At 36.0% G+C, this 23595-nt stretch overlaps 1 protein-coding gene across 1 annotated transcript in view; it reads left to right on the top strand.

The window, feature by feature from the left end:
* ARAP2 (ArfGAP with RhoGAP domain, ankyrin repeat and PH domain 2) overlaps positions 1–23595 on the top strand; it is a 133340-nt gene that overhangs the window by 21274 nt on the left and 88471 nt on the right. Inside the window, exons 7-10 of the mRNA XM_075024281.1 lie at positions 524–880; positions 4105–4174; positions 9697–9817; positions 12642–12823. Coding sequence (XP_074880382.1) covers positions 524–880; positions 4105–4174; positions 9697–9817; positions 12642–12823 — 730 coding nt within the window. The remainder of the gene's footprint in view (positions 1–523; positions 881–4104; positions 4175–9696; positions 9818–12641; positions 12824–23595) is intronic.

The following is a 23595-nucleotide window of genomic DNA, read 5'->3' as shown; positions in this document are numbered from 1 at the left end:
AGGAAGACAAGTTTTATTTTTGCATGTTTCCTAGCTAACCATGTCTGAGTACTGTCATACCGACCTCTTCATTAGAAAAAAAACAAACACAAAACTAAAACCCATTCTCTAATCCTGTCATGAGGCAGTGGCCAGTGGTTTGATGAAATGGGAGCTAATGTGCTCCTGAAGTCTCCTGGCTTCTGTTGAGATGGGAGAAGGAAGAGAGAGGTCGTACTGCAAGTCCAATGAGTGAAGCTATTCTTCTGAGGAAGGAAAATCCATTTTAAATTTCTTTTCAGGCTTCTAAAGGAACCAGCAAGTGTTACCTTGCTACCAGACCTGTTGAATGGAGAAAGTAGGATTCAGTATAGTCATAATTAAAAGATACATTGTGTTTAGCATGTCTGTAGTTATCACAATAATTAAACAAGTTACAAATATATTTGTAATATGTTTTACCAGTATTTGTTCTAATTCATAATTTTATGTATTTGTGCATTGTAGCAATATATTAAGAGTAAAATGCACTTTTTCTTTCTAGTTCCTTTAATAATCAGGAAGAGAAGACAAAGAAATTTACAAAAAATGAATCCCTGTCTCAGGAAAACAAGTTATTAGCACCAGAAGAATCCGAAAGTGAATCTGTATATTCTATTGTGGAACAATGTTCTTTGCCTTTAAAGAAAAAGAAAAATAAAGCCAAAACACACTCAGCATCTTGTAGTAAGATACAAAGTGGAGATTCAGATCGCTTGGTCAGTGAACAAATGCCTTTTCGGCACTTTGATGGAGATCGAACTTCGACAGAAAATGAATCAATAACACCATATGCTTGTTTTTATGGACCATCAGTAAAGAAGGTTAAAGCAGGATGGCTGGATAAATTATCCCCTCAAGGGTATGGTATTTGTAGTGATTACTGGATAATTGTGAAGATGTATGTTTGCGTGAAAGATGTTAAGTTTGTATTTGGTCACTTTACTATTTGTGGTGGGAAAGGAAATGGAACTGTTTTTGCTGCAAGAGCATAGGGCTCTTCTGAATTCTTAAGTTTTTAATGATGTTACCTATTCTAGAGTTTATTTAGGAGGTGCACTCAGGAAAAATGTATTTGTTAATAATGTTGATCACCACTCATGAACTGTAGCAGAAAAATACAGAATTAATTTGTGCCAATATTTCCAATATGTATGTACAATTTTGCTGATTTTCTGTGGGCCACAAAGTAAGTGAGAACAAACTCTTGATTCTGAAATACTACTTTACCAATTTAGCTGTAGATGTATAAATTAATAATTAGTGTGACTGGAGATCCTGTTGGTTTCAGAATTGTGCATATAAGTTGAGCTTTGAGTTTAGAAATACATCTAGGGTAAATTGTCTGCTAGTTTAATTTATTGATGTGCCTAAAGTTTGATGGGAGGAGTCTGAGCCCAAGTCTTGCTTTAAGATTTCAAATAATGAAGAGGAGAGAGGAACACAATAGAAAGAGAATAAACTCTTTGCCACATTTGTAGGTAAAAAAAAACAACAACAAAAAACAATAATAAAAAAAAACCCCAAACCCAAAAACAAACCCCCCAAATCTTATGGTTAATTTCTGTTATTTTTATAAGTTTTTGTAATTGTTTTGTTTTAACCTACTTTAAATTCTAGCTCTTCTTAGGTTGTTTTACACTAAAGAGCACTCTATCAGATCTTCCCTTCATAATACTTGCAAACTCTGATGAAATTCTTCTAACCTCCTCTTTAATAAACCGAATAGACTATTCTTCATTTTAAATTGTAGTTTCCAGTTCTCCAGTTGTTCTTATGACTTTTTTCTAAATTCCTTTTTGTATTGAAAATGGCACAATTCTACTTTTTAAGTCTATTTCCGATCTTCACTAGTACTTAGGATCTAGAAATTAAAGCTGTTGTCCTTGTTGGTGCTGTAATACATCTACTTTACTGTACTCCTACTCAAGCCTTAGTAGTTCTTCATTCTTTGTTCTTAGGACTGTATGTTTACCTACACTGAAAGGTGGTATTAAATTGTTTGGCCTTTTCTTTCATTATTTGGGGCTATAATAATCATCACTACTCATCAACTAGTACAGCAATTAAAATTTTTTTCAGTTTAGTGACAAAGTTATTGAATTAAAATGGTTGAGAATACAATCTGGTTTGAGCCCACTGGAAGGAGCTCTATTGTATAGCAATTTCCATTTTTTTGTTGTTCCTTTTTAAGAGTTCTGATTTAGCAAGTTCTAATTTTTTGGATTTTGGCTTTATTTGTGTTGGTACAGTGATAGACTGTTGAAGCTGAATAGCAAGAAGGAATAAATCTGGTTTAACAAACCTATTTTACCATCATGGAATTTCAATCTGCTCAAATTTTTTTTTTATTTTAAATTATTTCAAAAGTTTCATTCACACTTATGGATTGTCATTGTTTACTTTTGCTAAAGAATCAAAGAATAATTATACACAGAGTGAAAAGGTCTTTTCCTAGTATCATATGCATTTACACATCTTTTCTTCAGAATTGTTAGTGTATTGACTTCTCAGAGAGCTGCAGTTAGCTTTAACTTTTGTTTTATTTCAATTTTTTTTTTCTTTAAACAACATTTTTGGCAGTTAGCTAATAGAGTGATTAAAAAGTATAGTTCTTGATTCCTGTTGACTTGTCTTCTGCTTTTTGAAGGAACAGAGTTGTGAACGAAGTGTGAAGGCTTTCGATAAAGTACTGTGTGAGAATATATTCTTTGAAACAGATAATGAGTTAACCAAAAAATTAGTACTGGTTAGGACTGAGTAGAACAGTTGCAGGGTCATTAGCCTTGAGCCAGTGATATTCCTTCGCTAAATTTCAAGGACTTAAACGTGGTTTAATGAATGCTACATTTTATTGGTTCTCTTTCTTACAGTACCATTTCTCAAATATCTGAACACTTAAAGAAACCAACCAAAGGAAAAAAAGAACCAAACAATTATTTTTTTGTCCCTTGAAGCACTGTAATTTTTTATTTCAGACCCTACCAACTGAATGTTTCTTTCTGTTCTACACTGGCCCCCCTCCCCTCCTTTTTATAGAGCTCCCATTTACACCTGACACTTTGTGTCTCTTCAGGGGAATGAATATATACTGTTTTCTTAAACTGCTACAAATCATGCATTTAAAATACAGGTTCTCTTTTTAGTTAACTCGCTATAAATTGTAAAGCCATTCAGTTTACTCACGTTGTATGTGGTACTTAGGTTCAGTTTTTCTTCCCTGCATCATCTTGAAGTTTATTGACATTTTAATGGAAAATAGATTTTCCATTGGCCTTTCCAGGTTATGAAAAATGATTATTTATGGTAGCCATATAATACAAGTTAATTAAGCCAGAGCTGCTATTTGATTAAAGTTTTGATAAACTATCACAGTCTACTAATCCTACAGCCAAGCACTCATTTAGCAGGAAAGGAGATAATGTTGGGAAAAGAGATGTTAGAGTGGGGTCTTGTTCTTGCTTAATTAACTTCTTTAATAGATTTTAGAATTGAAACTTTTATAGATGATAACTAATAGGCTATCAACCTTTTTAATGAGAATAACAGACTACTTCAGGTTCATGTAAAAAATAATTTTTTTAGGAGGTCCTTATAGATTCTCAGCTTTCCTTTTTGGAAAGTATCTTACGGAACTTGTAACACTTAAAGGTATACTCTGTGTTCAGAATATTCCTTTGCCTCCAATAAAAACAGTCAGTTCTTGTCCTTGTTAGTTTCAAGCAAAATTACATTTTTGAAAGTTCTTTTTTTAATATCACTTCAGCAGTGATATAGAGCACATGGGGAGGAAATAGAGAGAAAGAAAACTAAACTGATTAAAAACATGAAGATACTGATTTATAAAAGAAGTCCAGTAATACTCTGCTTCTTGTTTCCAGGTATTTTTATTACACTTGAAATCAGCATCTTCCGTTGGAAAAGATATGATAGGGCTAAGATATGTTTTAATTTTCAAAATGTTTAGGCCCACACACAGGAAGCTAAACATGATTTGACCTTTCTGTAATTTGTGCTTTAGACATTCTTAAAAGCCAGTGTTAACTTGTGTTTATAATTTCAATTGCATTAATTTTTGTTTCACAGCAAATGTGTGTTTCAGAAGCGCTGGGTTAAGTTTGATGGAGACAGTATTTCTTACTACAATAACGAAAAGGTAAGTGGCATGTTTTGGTCATGTTTGGGACAAAATTGCATTGGTGTAATACACACATTACCATGAAGAAATTCAGAAATAATTACAAATGAATATTCATCTTAAATTCATTTTCAGTTGCAAAGTACTAGGATGAGACATTATTAAATATTTTAAGGTGTCCTTGAGATCTTCATGTATTGTTCATCCTCTTGTTTCCTAGAAGGGCTTGTATTCCTGACCTTTTCAGGTAGATATTATCAGAACTTCTTACTTTATTGGAAGAGTGACACTGCTGCATTCTGCAAAACAGAACAGGTTCATGCAAAACACATTTAAGAGATCCAGTGTTATTTTGATGATGGTTGCAAAGTGTCTTGTCATGGGAACCCAGCTTGCTGGAGATTTTGAAAGAAATATTAAATATGTGGTATAGAAGACCTTTTAAAAACCCCAAATGCCATACACTTGTTTACTCTTTAATCAAAAAAAAAAGTCTCTTCCCTGTTTGTCTTCTAGGAGTAATCACATATCATTGGACTAGGTTATGTTTGAGTGGGTCTCTTTAAAATCAGCGTAGTACTGTGATGTCAGTGGCTGTTCTTTGGTTCTGTACCTAAGGACTGAGTCTTAGTGAAACATTTCCAGACTTCTGAGTTGTTTTGATTAAAGTAGTTCACTTCTGATATGTGATACAAAAATGGATTTGTAAATCATGTTTTTTGACAAAATGTGTATTCCTTTTATGAAATGGAGATGTACAAAAGACTTATATAATCTTTTGATACTACTTTTTCACAATAGAAACTACATTTTTTTAAGGCCTGTTTTAACATGGCTTTTTTTGAAAGATTTTATTATTATTATTTTTTTTATTTAATACACTTTAGACCACTAAAAAATTCTTTTTCTTTCACTCTGTGATTAATTAATTTCTCCTCTTATAAGAAATGAAGAAGCTCTTAAACTTAAAAGTGACTGATATTTGTGATTGTATAATATGCGTGTTTGGTGGAGATGAGGTTATATGCATGTGTGTTATTTCAAATGCTGGAATATTAATGCATATTAAATTAGATGCATATTAAATTAGGAACAAAATATGCTTTCAGGTAAAAGTTCCCAAGCAGTGTGTTGGGTGGTGGTAATCAATAAGAGTCCTATAGATGCTTTATAATATGCACACTGTTAGCCCTATTTTACCAGATTATGAGGGGGGTAGAACTGAAGTAGAAAAAGACTGTTTATTTCCTGAGGAGCCAGAGAAATTAAGAACAAGCTCAAAAAATTATTTACATTGATCTTTATGCCTACTGATTAGGAACATGAAACAATCTGGTTTTACTTGCTTACTTTGCTTCAGTCACAGTAGAAGACATGATTTTGTAGCTGAAGGGAACAATGGAATAACATTTGGATTGCAGTGACAAAAAATATTACCCCTTTATGGTATTCATCCCAGGGCTTCAGAGGAGCAGAAAAGCAGGGTTAGTCATTAAGAAGGATTTGAAAAATACAGCGTTGGGATTTGCTTAACACTGTCTGTAGCATAATTAGGGAAATAAATGCTAATACAGAATTTCAAATCTTGTATCTGCACTGGGGATTTTTTTTGTTTTTTGAAGGTCACTGAAAAAGTTACTTGGAGATCAATTGCTCTAGAATAGTACATGTTATACATTCGTCTGTCATAGGAGATTCCAGGAATCTTCCTTTCTGCTCAGGGGAATATTTAGCGAGTCACACAATGCATAGAAGGCTGCCAACTCTCCATCCTCCAATTAAAAGGTCTCTGTGATAGATTAGACTATCAGGAGCTTGCAAAAGGCTTGGTCTGAAGCCTCTTTCTCTTGCTTTTCCTGGAATCTGAGTACAAAACCTCACTCCTGGGATCAAAAGAGATGCTGGTTGGTCTGTGTGTCTATACAGTTTGACCAGATCTGAGTGTCTGTCTTGTTAACTTGATGAGTCACATATGCTAAGAACTTCATATGTCTGAGAACTGCGAGGCCTGAAGCAAATTCTGGGAACTGAGGATTTGGTGAAACTCTTGGACTAGCTTGCAGATAGGAGGAAAACATAGTTGGCTACCAATAGTTCTCAGTGCACAGTGGGATTGTGTTGGGTGAGCAGTGGTGTCACTGGGGAACGTGAGTTTTTAGTACAGTGGTCTCTGCTGGATCACTACTCCCACACCCAGAGTATTCATATTGCCTGCTAGATGGATACCAGCATGTTCCTGCTGTTGCTTGTGGGTTGTTACCTTGACATCGTAAGCAACTATGTGCAGACCCGTCAAGACCTGCATGCGGGTCAGGAGCCAGTTCTGGTAAAAGGCAGGGATAGTTATACAGTTTGTTGCAAAGCAGTCTAGCTATATATATATTTAAATGGGGAAGTTGTTGTTTTAACTTTAGATCTTAATGACAAGTTCTGTCTATTCTAATGTGTGTTTGTCCAAGGACATTCCTACACAGGCAAGCAGGTTAAAAGGAATCATACTTTTGGTTTCACATATCAATTAAAACTGGTTCTCAAAAGGAAACCAATCCATACTCCGATATTTTTCTATTACAAGCAGAGAAGGGTAGACTCAGTGGAATGAAACTGTTTATTTTATCCAGAAACACCACCAATATTAAATAGCTCTATTTGTCATTCAAATTAGGAATTTGAAAAGGGTGAGGTTCTCAAAAAGGGGAAGTGTACTACATGGCTAATGAAGAGTGAAACAAGTGGAGGATGGGGTGGGAAGACATAGAGAGTAGTATTCCTGAAAATGTGTACTTAGCCCATCTAAATGCTTCTCTGAGTGATTTAACCTCAATTCTCTAAATGTTTCTCTAATCTTGATCTAGTTGTGCATCAACTTCTTATCAATAGAGATCTCTTTTTTACTTTATATCTGCATATATGGAAAAAAAATTAGTTTTCTACAAACAGCATCTGACCTAGGAACGGTTTTTGTTTGAGTCTGTGATGCTGCTCATTTCTTCTATGTTTGTGGACCTAAGCAAGTTGATGTGGTCAGAGCAACATCCTGTGTGGTTTTGTCTTAACAGAATGTGGTGAACTGAAGTGAGAGCAAACTGAAGAGGGGAAGGTAGAATTTGAGAATTATTTTCAGCTACCCAATATGCACAGGTTTTGTTTCAAATTTCTTCCTACTTTTGGCAGGAGAACTCTGGTGCTCTAACATGCACTTTGTAGTAAGGCAAAACCTGCTGGTTATGTTGAAAATTTTTATATAAAAACAGCTTAGGGTCCCTGACAAATACATTAATGATTTAGGAAAAAGTCTTGCCTTTTCACGTGAAGAACTTTAATATTTGTTTTGTTATGTTGCATCTGAGCACAAAGAACAAAATTCACTGCAAAACAGGTGAATCATTGTCATTCTTGAAATAGGTCATATTTAATCTGTTGTGGAAGGAAAGCCAAAGCAGTGCGAAATGGTGTTTTCTGGGATCTTTTAGACCAACTCTGAAATACAACTGCCAAGGAGTGACATTGGGCTGTATTTGAAAATAAAAGTTTTCATCAAAGCAGTTGATATAAAAAAAAAAAATAATTTCATTTGCCACTGGAAAATTTTCTGTCAGAATTTTTTAGCAGTCTTAAAACTAGTATATATCTCTCAGTAACAGAAGAAGTATCTGTGAGGTTCTTGGCTGTGTGTGTTTGTGTTTTCTATATTCTTAAATAATTTCTAGTCTGGAGTATTTCAAAGAGAGAAATTGTATCTTGATCAACAAGAGCTTTTTAACAATAGGCATTATTTCTTGCATGCGCAGGAGAAGCTGCTGCAGAAAAAAAGATTGAGAAATTATTATGGCTTAAACTGTATTTGAAAATATGTATGCCTTGGAGAACAAAGCTTTAAAAAAGATGATTGTTTAAATAGCAAAACCAAAACTATGCTCATCTTAAAAGGAAATGGTCCATTTTTTTTTAAGCAAATAAAATAAAATAGCTGTGACTTCCAGCAGTCTAAATTACTCTCTTACAGTACCAAATACAGCCAGTAGATGCCTGCAAAGACCATGATACGATGATATCTGAACACCTTTAGAAATAGCATATGTAATAAGTTTGCTTTGCTATTGTGAATGATCAGCAGTTAACGTAATATCCAACCTTATTAACAAATATGTTAAAATCTCTCTTCTAACAAATATAATGAAAATAGATATGCAATACTAAGACCATTCTGAGTGACTGTAGTTCTTGTGTGTAATTACAGTAACATGTTCACTTCAGCTGTACCTTGATATTTCTATTTATTTATTTGCTAAACTGCATTCACTGTTGTGTATTAGTAACTAGAAGTGAAACAACATAAGAGTGTGAATTTGGTGAAAATCAGTAGTATGTTAAACTCAGTAAACAAAAAAATGATCCTGTGTATCCTTCATGCTTAGCATTCACAGTGGTTCCTTAAGTCCTTGTATAAAGTCTATTATAATAATTTATACTTTGGGAGGAAAGTTATTGCAGTACAGATTCTTTATGGGGAGCTGACTCTTGGACTATTACTGCACCTGGATCATAAATCTTAGCAGTATTTCTAAATCGTCTTAGTCAGAAAACCAATTGATCAAAGCATAGTGGAGACAAGAGCAGCAGCATTAACTCTGGAATCCAGGAATCATGCAGAAGTATTTCTGAAGTGTTGCAAGTCTGAGCTTTCCTACCCCCACCCCACCCCGGAATACTTAGGTTAATTAGGTTAGAAGATGAAGCTACTTGGAGAAAGTACTTGTAGCAGTTCCTTTTTCCCATCTTGCTTTTGTCTTCAGTTCAGTTGTCCCAATTCCTAGTTGGAAATTAGCAAATTCTGGGAAAACTTGCTCTGATGCCAAATCACGGTTTTGAGGGATTGTTCTCCTCCTGTCTCATATAGCAGAAAAGTAAATACCTGATCCAAGCTAGAGGATTTTTGTTAGCAATGACAGGGCAATGGATTTTTCCAGAAAGTGATGACCCCCTTTTAGTTCAAAATTAGGGATAAAATCAGTGAATTTACTGTTCTTATTGTTTAGTCACTGAAGGAGTCAGGAAGGAACAGAAGAATTCTTTGGAAATTTCTCTCTGGAGAAGACACAATTTTTTCCCTTGTCTGATTCTATTTTACAAGTGTAATAGTTACGTATTTTTTTAATTATGGTTCTGTGAGATAGTCAATGTAATTTACTTTGGCATAAAATCATAACTTTAAGAGAATATGATATTTTGCAATATTAGTGCCATGAGACAATTTATGAAGTGGTATCTCAGATATATGCATTCTAGCTCACCATGAGATTTTACTCTATTTTAGAAGGCAGTAGGTATGCATAGACCCAGAACCGTGAAGCTGGTGATGTGTATGTAGGTAGTGAAGTGGTTTACTTACTGATGCAGTTTTATTAATAGTGTGGTGAACTTTTAGGAGCACAGCCTGTGTATGTGAACTTCCTAAACATCAGGCAAGTAGTATTACCTGAGAGATCTTTAACGTTTCATGAGTGTTATTAACTATTTCTATATCACTTTTATTATAGGAAGTGTTCTCAAAGGGAATAATACTGCTCTCTGCTATAGGAACAGTAAGAGTTCATGGGGAGAATAAATTTGAAGTTGTCACATCCCATAGGACTTTTGTCTTCCGTGTGGATAAAGAAGGTAAGTAGAACGTGTAATTCTAATGATTGCCAAAAAGCCATGTAATCACTGCTGATAAATTGTATTTGTGAAATATAATTTGTTGTATTACCTGGAATATTTCTGGAATCCAGCTGTTTTGGGCTCATAAAGTGAAACTGGAGATAACTGTAAGCTTTATAAGAACAACGGAAATTGCTGGGGAACGGCTTTTAAAAATATCAAAATGATAGTACTATTTTCCAACTCTTCTGCCTCCTCCCCCATCCTTCCCAAAGATGAATTTGTCTGGACATTCCTCAGGTTTCACTAGCAGCTCTTACAGCCTGTATGCTCTCAGCCATCTGCTCCGAGTCACTGATATAAAATTGACAAAGAGCAACAATGAAGTTGATGGCTTGAATGTGATGCTGTGATCAAAGGAAATCTGGGTTTTTCTGTGTGTCTGTATTTACTGCCTTATACAGTATTTTCAGCCACGTATTAATAGAAAATACAAATGTAAATTGTAGTAGGGAAGTTAGTATGCCTTCTAATTTAATGCTTTATCAACCTACAGCTGTAATATGTGGAATCAATATCAGTGCATGTATGACTTATTTATGGAAACAATCAAATGAAACAGAATACCTAGGAAAAAAAAGATATGCAATATGTATTTATAGCAGTACGTGCCAGACCCATTAGAGCTAAGGGTCTCTCAGCACTTTCATTATCAAATCCCATTTTTATGGGTTATAGCTTGGTTGTAAACATTCACTGCAGGCTGTAACAGGAGTGCAGCATCAGTGAACAAATCCTTCTTACCAGGTTTGGCTCAAATCATTTCAGGCATTTTTATGCTCTTAGCTGAGTTAAAAAGTATGTCTATTTTTATTATTTTTACAATTCTCTTCCAAATTTATTTTTTTATTTTTTTTATAAATTGGAACATAGCCATCTTAGCGCAATGCATTTTGTAGGGCTGGAATTTACTTTATGGACCATTGCCTTTGAATACTATAAAAATGTTAACAATTTATCGTGACTTATAAAGCATATTCAGAGCAACCACTTGTTATACGTGAAATTGTGTTTTCATGTAGTATGTAACCATCTTTGGACATAGTGGCCTGTCTGTAAAGCTGTTCACTTAAGGTTAGAAATGTGCAGTGTACAAGTAACTTGGTCCTTCCTGTACCCAGAGCTGGATGATGTATTCATAGTAAATTATGTGAATAACCCTGCTTGCTTTCTGTTAAGCACACAAACTGTTACTTGATGCTATTCCTTCTGTGGATTTGTGGTTGGGAATTGTTCTGGGACCATTTGAAGGGTACTTAACTTCTTTTCAAAGATTTTGAAATGGAACTTGTATATATATTTCATCCCGTGGACCATATTTATTAACTTCCCTTTCTGCTGGAGTAGCAAAATAAAGAATGCTATCATTGTCTTCATTGTGTCCCAATGTTGGTATGCAATCAGTGGATTATAGTGCTTGTTTTGTTTGCTTTCAGTGCTCTGTTTTATTATTTTTTTGTATATTAAAAATACACTATGTTTGGATTGATTTAAATACCTAGAGGGAAGAACTATATATAATGAATTGGAAAGTTTAGGGGCATTTGGGGGCAAAAAATTAAGTAGTTAAGGGATAGCAATGAATTCGAGAATAATCTGCTCAGATGCAATGCAATTTTAATTGGAGTGAAATACCATTAAAAAAAAAAGACTTCTAGAGGAATTTGATGCCCTCAACTGTACTGAAATATTCCATTGATCTTTTCAAACTACGTTAAAAGAGTGTGTATTAAAACAAAACTTCTAAGAGGAGCACTTGGATCACCTTCCCTGTGCTAGTCTGTCCAGCTATCTTCCTCTTCAGACTATTTTCTGATGCTTAAACTCATGTATTTGTTCCTTCTTGTTGCACACATGACACAAAGTAAGCATGTTACTGTTCTCACAGTGCTCTTTGCAGTGTTCAGCACTGATTGTGTCACCATTAGATATACTGCGGATAGAACTTTCCTTCCCTCCTTGCCCACCCCCAATAAATTTTATGACCTGAATCTTTCAGAGCAAAGAGTTGAAATATTCATGATGTTCCAATCGCATGAGGTAAGTCTAATTCATTCAGAGTATTCAGCACTGAAGTATATTGATCTTGGTCTGGTGAAATATCTGAACATAGTGAATGAGACTGAGTGGAACTTTATTACTTCACCTACTTGTGTTCATGTATTTGTAAGATGTTAAATTAATAATGCATGCAAAGATATTAAAACATGCATTTTCTTGATTACTCAGTACCCTTGACAATATCAAGCTTATCCACTATACTTTAATGGAATAGATTGTAAATTGCCAAATGTTTTTGCTTAAAAGCATGGCCAAACATATAATAGCACTGGCGATGGCTTGTGTCTTTAGTGACAGATGATATTTGGGCTCCTGGTTTTTGCTGCGTAACTTCTGGAGTACTTTCTCATTGATCTGGCTTCCAGAAGGTGAACATGCCACCTGTCTACCACCTCAGTCTTCAAGCTGTCTGGAATTAAGCATCTTGGAACTGGTAGTTACGATTTTAAGAGTCTTGATCATCAGTTTATATAACTTTCAATTTGTGTGTTGATTGTTGGGAGTTAATTGAATGGTTGTCTTTGCTAACATCTCCACTGATATGGACTCTCATGTTATTTTTATTTATACCTCGTCTTCAAAGTGGTTGTTCTCTCTGGAGTGGTACAGCTATACCATCAACCAGCATAGCATAGTAGGAAGAAGAGGAAAACCAGTATGTAGAGAAGAATGGAGTTGCTGCTTAACCATATGTCTTTGTCTATTTTTTTTTCTTGTTTAGAAGAAAGGAATGACTGGGTTAATACGGTGCTCAATGCCTTGAAATCGCAGTCTGATAATAACTCTCAGTCTCGAACTTCTGTCACCCCTGAGAAAAGTGGGTATCTTGAGCTGAAAGGATACAAAGCCAAAATCTTTATTCTACTTCAGGGGAATACTGTATGGATCTGCAAAAATGAGCAGGTAAATTTTTCATATGCTTTTTGTGAATGAATGCTTATAAAGATAGTTTAACTAGTGAGTTGGAAATTGATGGCTCTTTGTGAATAGGTGCATTTCAATATAAATGCATATCTCTTTTTATGTAGTACTTTATTGCTGCAATTCTCAGAAGGCTTCAAAAAGCAGGTGAAGTATCATTATGTCTATTGTACAGTGGAAAAAATGAATATGTAGTGAGGTGAGTTGAAAAGCCCTGAGTGTCACAACAGGTTAGTGACAGAGCTGGGATTAATTCACTCTTAACATGTGTGCCATAAGCACTCCAGTAAATCAGAAGGCTTATTTTGTGCACAGGTTTCACTGTCCTATAATACAGTGCTCTGGAAAGTGTGCTATACAGAAGTAGATAGTGGTATTTAAATGATACTTCAGCTAAATGTTCAAAACTGATGTTCTTTGTGTTTTTAAGAACCTAGATTGGCCAGTTTCTGTTGTGCACCATAATATTTTAAACAAATCCATTATTAAAAAACATGAAGTAGGCCTTTCATTTCAACTCCCAAAATCTAGGGGTTTTTGTTTTTTCGGCATGACTGTATTATGATGTAAAGTAGTTAGCTGTGGAACTCTTCAGGATGCTGTAGATAGGGGATAAGTGGGGATAATTGGGTGCAATGAATGACTGTGTGAACTAGTGGAAGAAAAATATATTGTAGGACGTTAAGTGGAAGATATTACTTCTGTGTGAGGAAATTGACTCACAAGTAGCTGGAACCTGGAAGGGCATTTGAGGGAGATGTTGTTACATGCTTGCCTTGTTCTTATTTTCTTTCAAATTTGTGTACAGGCAAACTCCTGTTTCAAATGTGAATGGTCTCTCAGTAAGACTTTTCATTTTGGAGTTGATCTCTTTTTTTCTCCTGTTATCCTTTTAAGTGTGAAATTATTTAGATGGGCTTGAGGGACCACATAGTGTTCAATATTAGATCTTACTATTCTTTCCCAGGGTATGGCAGGAAATTTGAGACTGAGAAAGACTTTTTTTTTTTTCTTTCTACTTACTGTGCTCCGCGGCAGTTTTACTTGTCAGGTACATTCTTTGAGGTCAGTCAACAGCCAACTAATCAAAAACATGATGCAATTTATGGATTTATACTGTTCTATTGTAGCTATAACAAAACTCCTCAAATGATTTAGACATGTAATATTTCACCAAAAGTGGCTACATGTCATTTGAATTTAAGCCTGCAAGATGTGTTTTGCTGAATGAGCACCATGGAGAGAAATTGGTCTTCACAGTTGAGCACAGTACTCTCTTTAGCTATACTGAAATCCTCAGTCTTGATTACTGTGATGAATAGGTGACCTGCCGGTTAGTTAAAGTAAAGTTTACAGGTAAATGTCTTGGAGGAACAAAACCAAAGCGCAAACACCACCCCCTCACCCTAAGACCCTGTAGTTCACTGAGTTTCTCTTACATCATTCCAATAGAAAGAGTGAAGTTGACCAACTTACTTTACAGTCTTTGCCTGTGGGATGACCCACACTGTGCTGCAGTGCTCAATGTTACTACTCCATTGTGGGGTTTCCAGGTATTTCATCAGTAAGAATCCTTGGAATGCATTTTTATCAATGAGAGTCCTGTCTTGTGTGGATGTTTGTTGTAATGAGCCACTTTTACCTTCAGAATTAATACTGTATTCATCTTATGCCCCTGAATACTTTTGAGTGCTCTCTTATGGATGCTCTGAGCTTCTTGATTAAGGGACAAATGTGGTACTTCAATGAGGTATACAGACTTGTGGAGGAATTTCTCTTCCAGAGTGATAGGTTATTAGAAACTAGCTATGTCCCTCTTGAAAGTCTCAGTACCAGGCATCCATTTTTTGCTTGCTTTCTTCTTCCTTACTCTACCTGCGTATAACCATTGGGAGCATCTTTCTTGCCTCTAGTAGTCCTTTGATCTTTCTCTGTTGATATAGGGCGCTCCCAGCTCTGCCCACTATTGCTGAGTCAGTTTTTCTGACTGTATATGTTGATACAAAACTGTTCCAGAGCCAATTCACTGTTGAAGGGCTCTTGATTGCTCTGTTAAATGTTTTCAGGGTGCAGATTATGACTAAGGTAATCTAAGACTGCTCCCCCCACCCTTAAATTTCCTTTCTTACAGATTTTTTTAAATTACTATTTTGTGTGTGCATGTGTGTGTTGGTTCTGTTGTTTGTGCGGCTGTATGGTATCAGCTTTGCCCTTTCAACATCATTGATTTCAGATTTGCTTTAGCTGATCGTGAAAGCACACCCTTATACAGCCTTTGCACTAGATGTTTATTCCCTTCTACTACATGGATGCTCTGCAGAGATCACCGACTACAGTGCAGCAGAAGGCAAACCAAAATCAAGCCCTGAAACAGAATGAAGGTTAGACATGCTGCCAGCCTCTCAGCTCATTCTGTGTGTATAAAAATTACAAACAATGGTGCAAAACCAGCTTCTTCCCAAAGTTTATTTACTTAAAACCAAAAATATCAAATGGTCCTAAGAGATTTCTTTTTAGATCCTCCATTTGAACAATGTCTCTTTCTTTATGTGATTTCTGGCTATTTGGGAATCAGAATAAATAGTTTCTGTCCTTAAGCTTTCATAGTCGGTAATTCTTCTCTCAGTACCTCTTGCATTTTATTTTCAAGTTGAAAACCAAATTATTTTTACTGCAGCGCTGAAGAAAAACCCAGTAATACAGCATTAATCCATTAGAGGGCTCTGTTGTTCTAAAAATCTTTCCCTGTCTCAAGTTTGTGCTTTAGCCAGTAATTACCAGGCAAATACGTCCAGGGATGTCCTCAAATCTTGTTCATATTGGAATTCACATCCATACTAGAATGACTTGCAGAGAGACTTAGAGGGGTTTATTATAACTGCAGTGCTAAAAGACACCTATTTAGACTTCTTATAATGTTGAAATGAGATTGGATCAAACTGATTCATTGATTTCTATTAAACTTGTTAGAGGAGGGTCCACTGTTACTTTAAGATTTTTCTTCATTGTTAAAAGTAGAGAAGATCCTAAGCCAAATGCCAAATCCTAACATAACTGCCACGAACTTCGTGAAGTTCAGATTGAGATCAGAACATCATGTCTCAGGCCCATTTCTAGTTTAAAAAGTGATTGGTTTAGCTTGAGCTTCTGGCAGTGATATAGTGCTAGTATGAAACCATCAATTTCTTTGACTCTCCATGTAGTGTGAATTTCTTAAGCTTCATCTCTGGAGCAAAAGTGAAAAACAGATTGTACAGAATCAATTTGTTCAACCTGCAACTTGCCGAAATTCCCATTTCTATTTCAAAATCATTCATGCTTAAGTAAAAGCATGTCATCTGATCCTTCATGACAGCTCAAACGTTGTCTTGTAATGTCAGTCTACTGTGGTGGTGCCAGTGATAACCTCCCCTCTGTGACCATCAGAAGGGCTCTGACAGATGCTTGCCTGGTGTGCTAGAACATACCCCCTTTTTTAGGGTGTATTTAAGACTCACTGGTATCTAAAGTCAGGGAGGGACTAGGTGTCATAGTGTTTGCACTAGAATTTGGCTTTGATAAAGAGAATTCAGGATCTCTTTGTTACTGCTTTGGGTGGTTCTGAAATAGATGTAATTACCTGGGATATTTGAGGAATCTTTGCCGAATATAAAGACTGGGAAATGGTATGTATGGCTGTGTGCCATAATTATTTGTGACTTTTTTTTCCTCCATGCTTGACTCCAAGTTAAAGCTGGAATAGTGATGAGCATTCTTTCTGTTATGTACAAGTAATAGTATCCATTTCTTATTGAAAACCTCTTGTTTCATTTTGGCTCAATGCTCTTACTGATTTCAGAGGGGTTTTTGTTTTGTTGAAGATTGAAATGATTTGCTCTGTGGCAGATGGAAATGTTTATTCATGTTGAGTGAACCAGTAAGAGAGTGCCTTGTAATTTTCATTTCCTCTCTAATGCTAATGGTACATGTAAAGCAAAACTGGACAACACCAAAAGATGTATTACAGGGAATTATATTAAACAGGTAGAAGATGCCAAAGGATACAATAATGTAGAGAACTGATAAGGGCGTACAAAGACCAGTCAAAGATGATGCTTGAGACTGGTGTTCTGAAAGAGAAGCAGCTATGCGAATGTCAGTGGAAGGAAGTGAAATGGATGTGTGCTTAAGAACAGAGATGTGTTCTTATCTCTGTTAAGAAACACAGGCTTAAAGGGAAGTGCTTTGAGCAACCTGATCTAGTGAAAGATGTCCCTGTCCACACAGGGGAGTTGGACTAGATGATCTTTAAAGGTCCCTTCCAACCCAAACCATTCTATGATTCTGTGAACTGTGTTCAGTTTTGGGCCTCTCACTACAAGAAAGACATTGAGGTGCTGGAGCATGTCCAAAGAAGGGCAACGAAGCTGGTGAAGGGTCGAGAGAACCAGTCTTATTAGGAGTGGCTGGGGGAACTGGGGTTGTTTAGTCTGGAGAAGAGGAGGCTGAGGGGAGACCTTATTGCTCTCTACAACTACTTGAAAGGAGGTTGTAGTGAGGTGGGTGCTGGTCTCTTCTATCAAGTAACTAGCGATAGGGTGAGAGGAAATGGTCTCAAGTTGCGCCAGGGGAGGTTTAGATTGCATATTAGAAAAAATTTCTTTACTGAAAGGGTTGTCAGGCATTGGAACAGGCTGCCCAGGGAAGTGGTGGAGTCACCATCCCTTGAGGTGTTCAAAAAGTGTGTAGATGTGGCACTTCAGGACATGGTTTAGTGGGCATGGTGGTGTTGGGTTGACGGTTGGACTCGATGATCTTAAAGGTCTTTTCCAACCTAAACAATTCTATGATTCTATGAAATATAGTGCCAGAGACGATGTGGTTGGGATTCAGGGGCAGACATAGAAGTCTGTGACTTTTTGGTATATAGTGATGGGAATTTATAATGATCCTCTGCAAGGGGATTTTTTGTTAGGAAATGTTCTCTTTTTCCCTGGAAAAAATGTAATCCTGATTAATAATCATGAACATGATGGATGAGAAAGAGAAACCCTTAAAAAAAAAGAAGGGTCTATTAAGTACAGTAGAAAGTGTCTAACAATGGAAGGTGAACAGAGACGAGTAGTTAAATGAAGTCCTAAAAATGAGTAGTAATGATTGTTTGTCATGCTAAAGCAGTAGGAGAAAGCCTTTTTAATGTATTTAGATTCTTCATTGTATCATCGTGATAATATTTACGAATATGAAATGAGTCCAAGGTGATGGCAACAGCAATATGAAAGAAGAGTTGGGGAGAGGCGTTGACTATAAGTTGACTAGAAAGCAAAAATAGTTGCTTAAGGATTTTGAGATCTAATGAGGAACCCTGAGCAAAGCAACTGACAGTTTGGGAAAGGCAGCTAGGGAAAAAGGTAGGGATTGAAGGCAACAAAAGAAAGCAGGAGGAGGAATGGGAAGACCTTTCAGATAGTTGATTGGTGGTAAGTCAGAGGAGAGAGAAATGCCTGATATGCAATGGGGTGGAGCAGTGGAAGGTGGAAATATCATGAATGGGAAAACATGAAACAGTGTCGTCCATGTTATTGTGTTCCCTTGTCCCCCATCCTCATCCTCCTTGCCCCAAGAACACGTGTCCTTTTGGAGATTTTATGGTGATAAGCTGTTACTTGTAATAATAACTGGGAAGCTCTCTAAAGAAAGAGTTCTCTCCTTCCTTGCTGGTGCAGACTATGATCAAATATGTTTACAAACATTTGAATGAGCCTGGCCTGGAATGCCTTAAATAGGTGAAGGTGACAGGAAAACAAATGAACATTTGTCCTCCTTTGTCCTTGTTTGATTCATTCAGGCTTTACTCTATTTCAGAACAATACAAATCTGTAGCAAGATGTTAAAAATCAAAACCAAAACAACCCAAGAATATACCAAATATATTGGAGGGGAAAAGATTAACATGAAGAAGTGTTTTAAGATCAAATATACTGATACATTGGTGACTTGAAGTGGAAGCAAACAATCCAGCCTCTTTTAAATGTAGTTGTTTGCATGAAGCTGTAGCTGCTGGGATGATAGATTAAGGTCATATTCCTAATTTTCTAGCAGTTCCTTGGCAAGAAATTCATTCCAATCTTCTATGCTCAAAACCATGGCAAAGATCAATTACTGTGCGTGACATCAGAAACAACTAAAGAGGAAGTAACTTGAATTCTGTAAGAAAACTTAAAAACTTTTTTGCTTGTTGTGCAATACAAAATGAATGGTTACAGGAAATTTTGTTGAGTGGGTGAAAGGTTTATTGTTGTTCTGACCATTACTACTTCAGTTTTAAACTAATTGCAACCCTACTCCAAAAAAGATTTAAAAATGGATTCAAAATAATATGCTATTGAAGTAAGGTGGTTGAATCAGACAAGATAAATGTGTCAGTGACCACCTTTACGAGGAAGATCTGCATTGTACTTTCAAAAATAATTTTGTGGGATGTTGTTCTATGTTGCTGAAGATATTATTAAAGAACATGGAGAAGGGCATAAACAGGAATTCTGTTTCTATGCTATTAAGATCTCATTGAGATGTAAGTACACCTAAAGCAATCATGAAACATGGTGGAAAGCCTAATGCTTCCACAACAATCAGAAGCTTCATGATTAATTTGATTTGGGGTGGAGAGTAGGGAAGGAGGAAGGAAAAAGACAAAGTTATGAGCTTCTCAGTAATGCTCAGTCAAGCTTTCTGGATGACTAATACATATACAGCCAGCTACCTTGATCATGTAAAAATTAACAGTGAAGAAAAGTAGAATTTGTTGAATATTATGAAGAAAAAAGGTTTTACAGAGTGACACAGCATGTGTAAACAATTGAAGAAGGTTTTATGTCTACTTATCATAAGGTTATAACATTATTAATGAAGTATTGGGGAAATCTGTTTTCCTCTAAGAGTACTGGAATTACCTGAGAGCATTATCCGTCACTGTACACGTTATTTGCATTTAAGAACTACTAGCTTGGCTTCAAACCCCAAGGTAAAATAATCTATTGGATCAAAAGCCCTACATATAGGAAGCAGAGCATCGTTGTGTGTACTTTCATTTATAATGGTAGACCAGGTCTGCATTTATTTATTTATTTTAAATCACATGAACAAGTAAATCTGTGTGTGTGCATATATATGTATACATACACTCCAGTAATGGATAGTTTTCTTTTTTTTGTGGGTGCAACAAGAAGGTTTGAGATGACAATGAAACTGAAAAAATAAGTATTTTTCAAGAATAGTTACATCTCTCTTCTTTCAATAGCTCAATATACTGTGGAATTAAATGCAGCTAGAATGTTGTTTTGCAGCTAGCTGATTCCTGTTTAATTGTAAACATATCAGTCAGCTCTCACAGGAGACATGGTGAAAAACTACTCAGAAGCTTTGGTTTGCTTTTTCTCCTTTAAATTGAGGTCAATGTAAGACACATTTTTCCTATCCATCTGTTAGTTCTGTGGATTTGCCGTGTTTGGGACAGAAGTAACTTTAAAAATACCAGTGGCAACACTGATTACTTTTTTTTCCTCAGCCTGCATCCTTTACTTCAGGTATTTAATTAGTATAGCTGAAATATTAATATTTGTGTAAAGTTGCAAAGCGGTTACAACAGTGAAGAGCAGAGCATTTCTGAGGCAATGTAGACAACATATCCTCACTGAAGTGTTCTTTCCACAAACTTAAAGATAGGTACAAACATATGTTATGATGGTGTATGTGAATTTCATTTCCTAATTAGTTAAAAATGCCATGATATGCCATTGCAAATTTTTAATTATTTAGCATATATCTTCTGTTATCGACTTGCTATTTTTGAAATCTGTTACAACTCAATTAACTAAATGCAGTTTATGAATTTAATCTTTAATTGGTGTGGCAGAGCTCGGACAATTAATGTCACAAAAGAATTTTTTTTTTTTGGTACATTGCCTATATGATAAAGAGCTAAGTTGTATGGATATCCTTCTGTGAAAGATAAACTTTAACAGAGGTGAGACTATTCTTTTGTCCAGTCTGAAGTGGAAAAGGAATGGTCTTGAAGACCTTATGATTTGCCTAATCTATGAGTATGATCAGATGACCACTGGCAGTCACATTATGATGATTAAAATGTTCTCCTTGGTTGCAATACTAAATAAAATGGATTAGCATGTACCAGCAGGAGACCAAAGAGTATGCCTGCAATTCATTAATGTGCCTTGTAACTGACATTGTAATGTCTAGAACCCTAAGCACTTAAAAGCAGGTGATTGATCATAATGTCTTTAGCTTGCAGTAGCTGAACAAGCAGGAAAAGCAGTGTTCATAAAGAAAACTGTTTTGGCATTCATAGATTTCTGTTGTTACTTCATGATGACTTTCAAGATTGGGTGGTCTCACTTCAATCTCTGTTGGAGTTCATCAGGGTAAGGACCATTGGAATTTAAGATGCCCAGAATTTGTAGTCATCCCCACCACCCCCCCCCTTCTTTTTTCCTTCACACTCTTTCACTCCTCACCCTTTTTTTGTTACAAACAATTAATCAAACAGTGGATTTTGAACTAATCAAACTCCAGAACTGTTGTCTTCGGCAGTGTGCACTGGAGATGTGAAAAGTATCTTTGCTGGCAGTGGAGAGAGAGCAGGTTGGAGTTGCTATTGGACAACTAAAAAAATTAGACCATTTGAGTTTTCATCAGTTATGCAAAGTGGATGATCTAAAAATAAGAATTATAAAGATGATCCTTAAAATACTGAGAACTTCAATATCATTGTAGCTTAAGTGACAATTTAATCTTTTGGACCTTAGATAAATTGTTTTTCATTTCTGCTGATTTCTTTCTGTTGTTTGGAGCAGTATGGCATTGTTCAGATAATAACAAATCATTATTTTCTTTACTCCACTATCTTATATCTAAAAAATTTATTCTAAATAAATGCACTATCCTTACAGCAAAAGGAAGGAAATTTATGATTTACAGCATAGTAAGAATGTGGGGAATACCCCAGTGTGCTTTCTCAGCAATAATTTCTGTCCGTGGTTAATAAATTGCTAGGCCAACAAATTTGAACTTAATCAGTTCAAACTGAATTATTGCCTTATGAAACACTTCAATGCTATTGTTATTAAATGAAATTCTCCCTCTTAAATATTTTGCATGCAAAATCATACCTTGTTAGAGATGGCATGTTTTAAAGCTCATTCATTAAAAATCAGTGTCTTACAGATATTTCCAGAAAACTTCACACAAAAGTTATTTCCATCCCAGCATGTGGGTCAGCCCCCCCCCTCCCCGATCAACCAGAATGATTGATGGCTATCTAACACTTTAAAAGAAACATTTGAAAAATGTTGCATGCACTGAATTGTAGCAAAAATCAAGCTTTGTTACCTTCACTTAAGGTGGAAGGTTGCTAAAACAATTGGCAGTGGGCAGCTGGAGGACCATGTGAACAGGCCTGGGTAGCAGTTGAGAAGGAAAATATAATCAGCTTAATAACAGAAGATGGAAAACAGTGACTCAGGAAATAAAAGGTGGAAATAATCTTGTTTGTGTTTTAAGTGATGCCAAGTGACATTAGTATGTTTTGAGCATTTCAAACAACTTCTATTCAGTTGGGGATTTTTTGTCTTTTTGGGGTTGTACTTCTGCAGTATTTCCCATAAAAGCTGCTTCAGGGAAAAAATAATGTTAAGCCAAAGAAAGCAATGGCTGATGAGTGTGTTTTACTCATGGAGATAAACACTTTAATTATTGACTTTGCCAATCCTTTGGGGGATTCTGATATCTAATATTTAATTGAGTATTACAGCTCCTGTCCATTTCTTTGTTTAAGGTAAGTTAGGCTATTAAAAAACAAAACAAAAAAACAAACCTGCTGTCCATTGGATATGACTCCATTTTGATTATGGCAAAATTATTGTCTCTGTCTTGTACCGTCCAATGTTTTTAGATTGTGCAGGTTTCTATATGACACATCTAGGCAGAGAGGAGTCTATATCCACTATACTGCATTTGTTGACATTTATACGTGTCTACAGTCTAAGTCTAGTATGCAGAGCTGTGTTAAAGATACACGAGTGAGGTCTGAAAAAGGTCTTGAAGCAGTGTGGCTGCATTGGTATAATTAATATGGCTTTATATACTGCTTCCTGTTCCACAATCAGCCTGTCTGGCACTTGTTTGAGAGGCTCTGCAGGATGTTGTGTGATGATGAGAGGTGTGATGTTTTTTCCAGCCAAGGGCTGTAATTCCTTGCCATGGGGTCATAAAGAAGTTCAAAGGCAGATAAAATGACAGCAGTCAGCAACAGCAGCTCAGTTCCTCCAACACAGGAGTAATTGCAGCCCATTATTACAATTGACTCTGGCTTCTCTCCCCTGAAGGAACTGAGCAGCTGCCAATTTACTGGGCTGCAAGAAAACTGATGAGCCAGGAGATGGAGGTCATAACAAAAGTTGAGAAACTGATCAAGGCAAAATTCATTAGTCCTGAGTAGCCATGAGAAGGAGACAGTGCTGACTAGTCATCACTGATGCCCAGGTGGGAGATGGATCTGACTTCCAGGTTGGTTTGTTTCACCTTGCACTTCTTTTTTCACAAAGAGAAGGGAGGGGGATTCTAGCATCTTTTGTCTTATTTTGTTTAAAACAAACCAACCACATAGCAGAGGTACCTGCCATTTTTATGTGACTTATCTAGAAAGGGCTTATTTCACCCTGAATGAATACATCAGCTGTTTCTCTGTGTGTTTCCTG

This window comes from Buteo buteo, chromosome 1, assembly GCF_964188355.1.
Source record: "Buteo buteo chromosome 1, bButBut1.hap1.1, whole genome shotgun sequence".
Lineage (NCBI taxonomy): Eukaryota > Metazoa > Chordata > Aves > Accipitriformes > Accipitridae > Buteo > Buteo buteo.
Note: the sequence above shows the minus strand (reverse complement) of the source record. Positions and strands in the feature narration are given on the sequence as shown.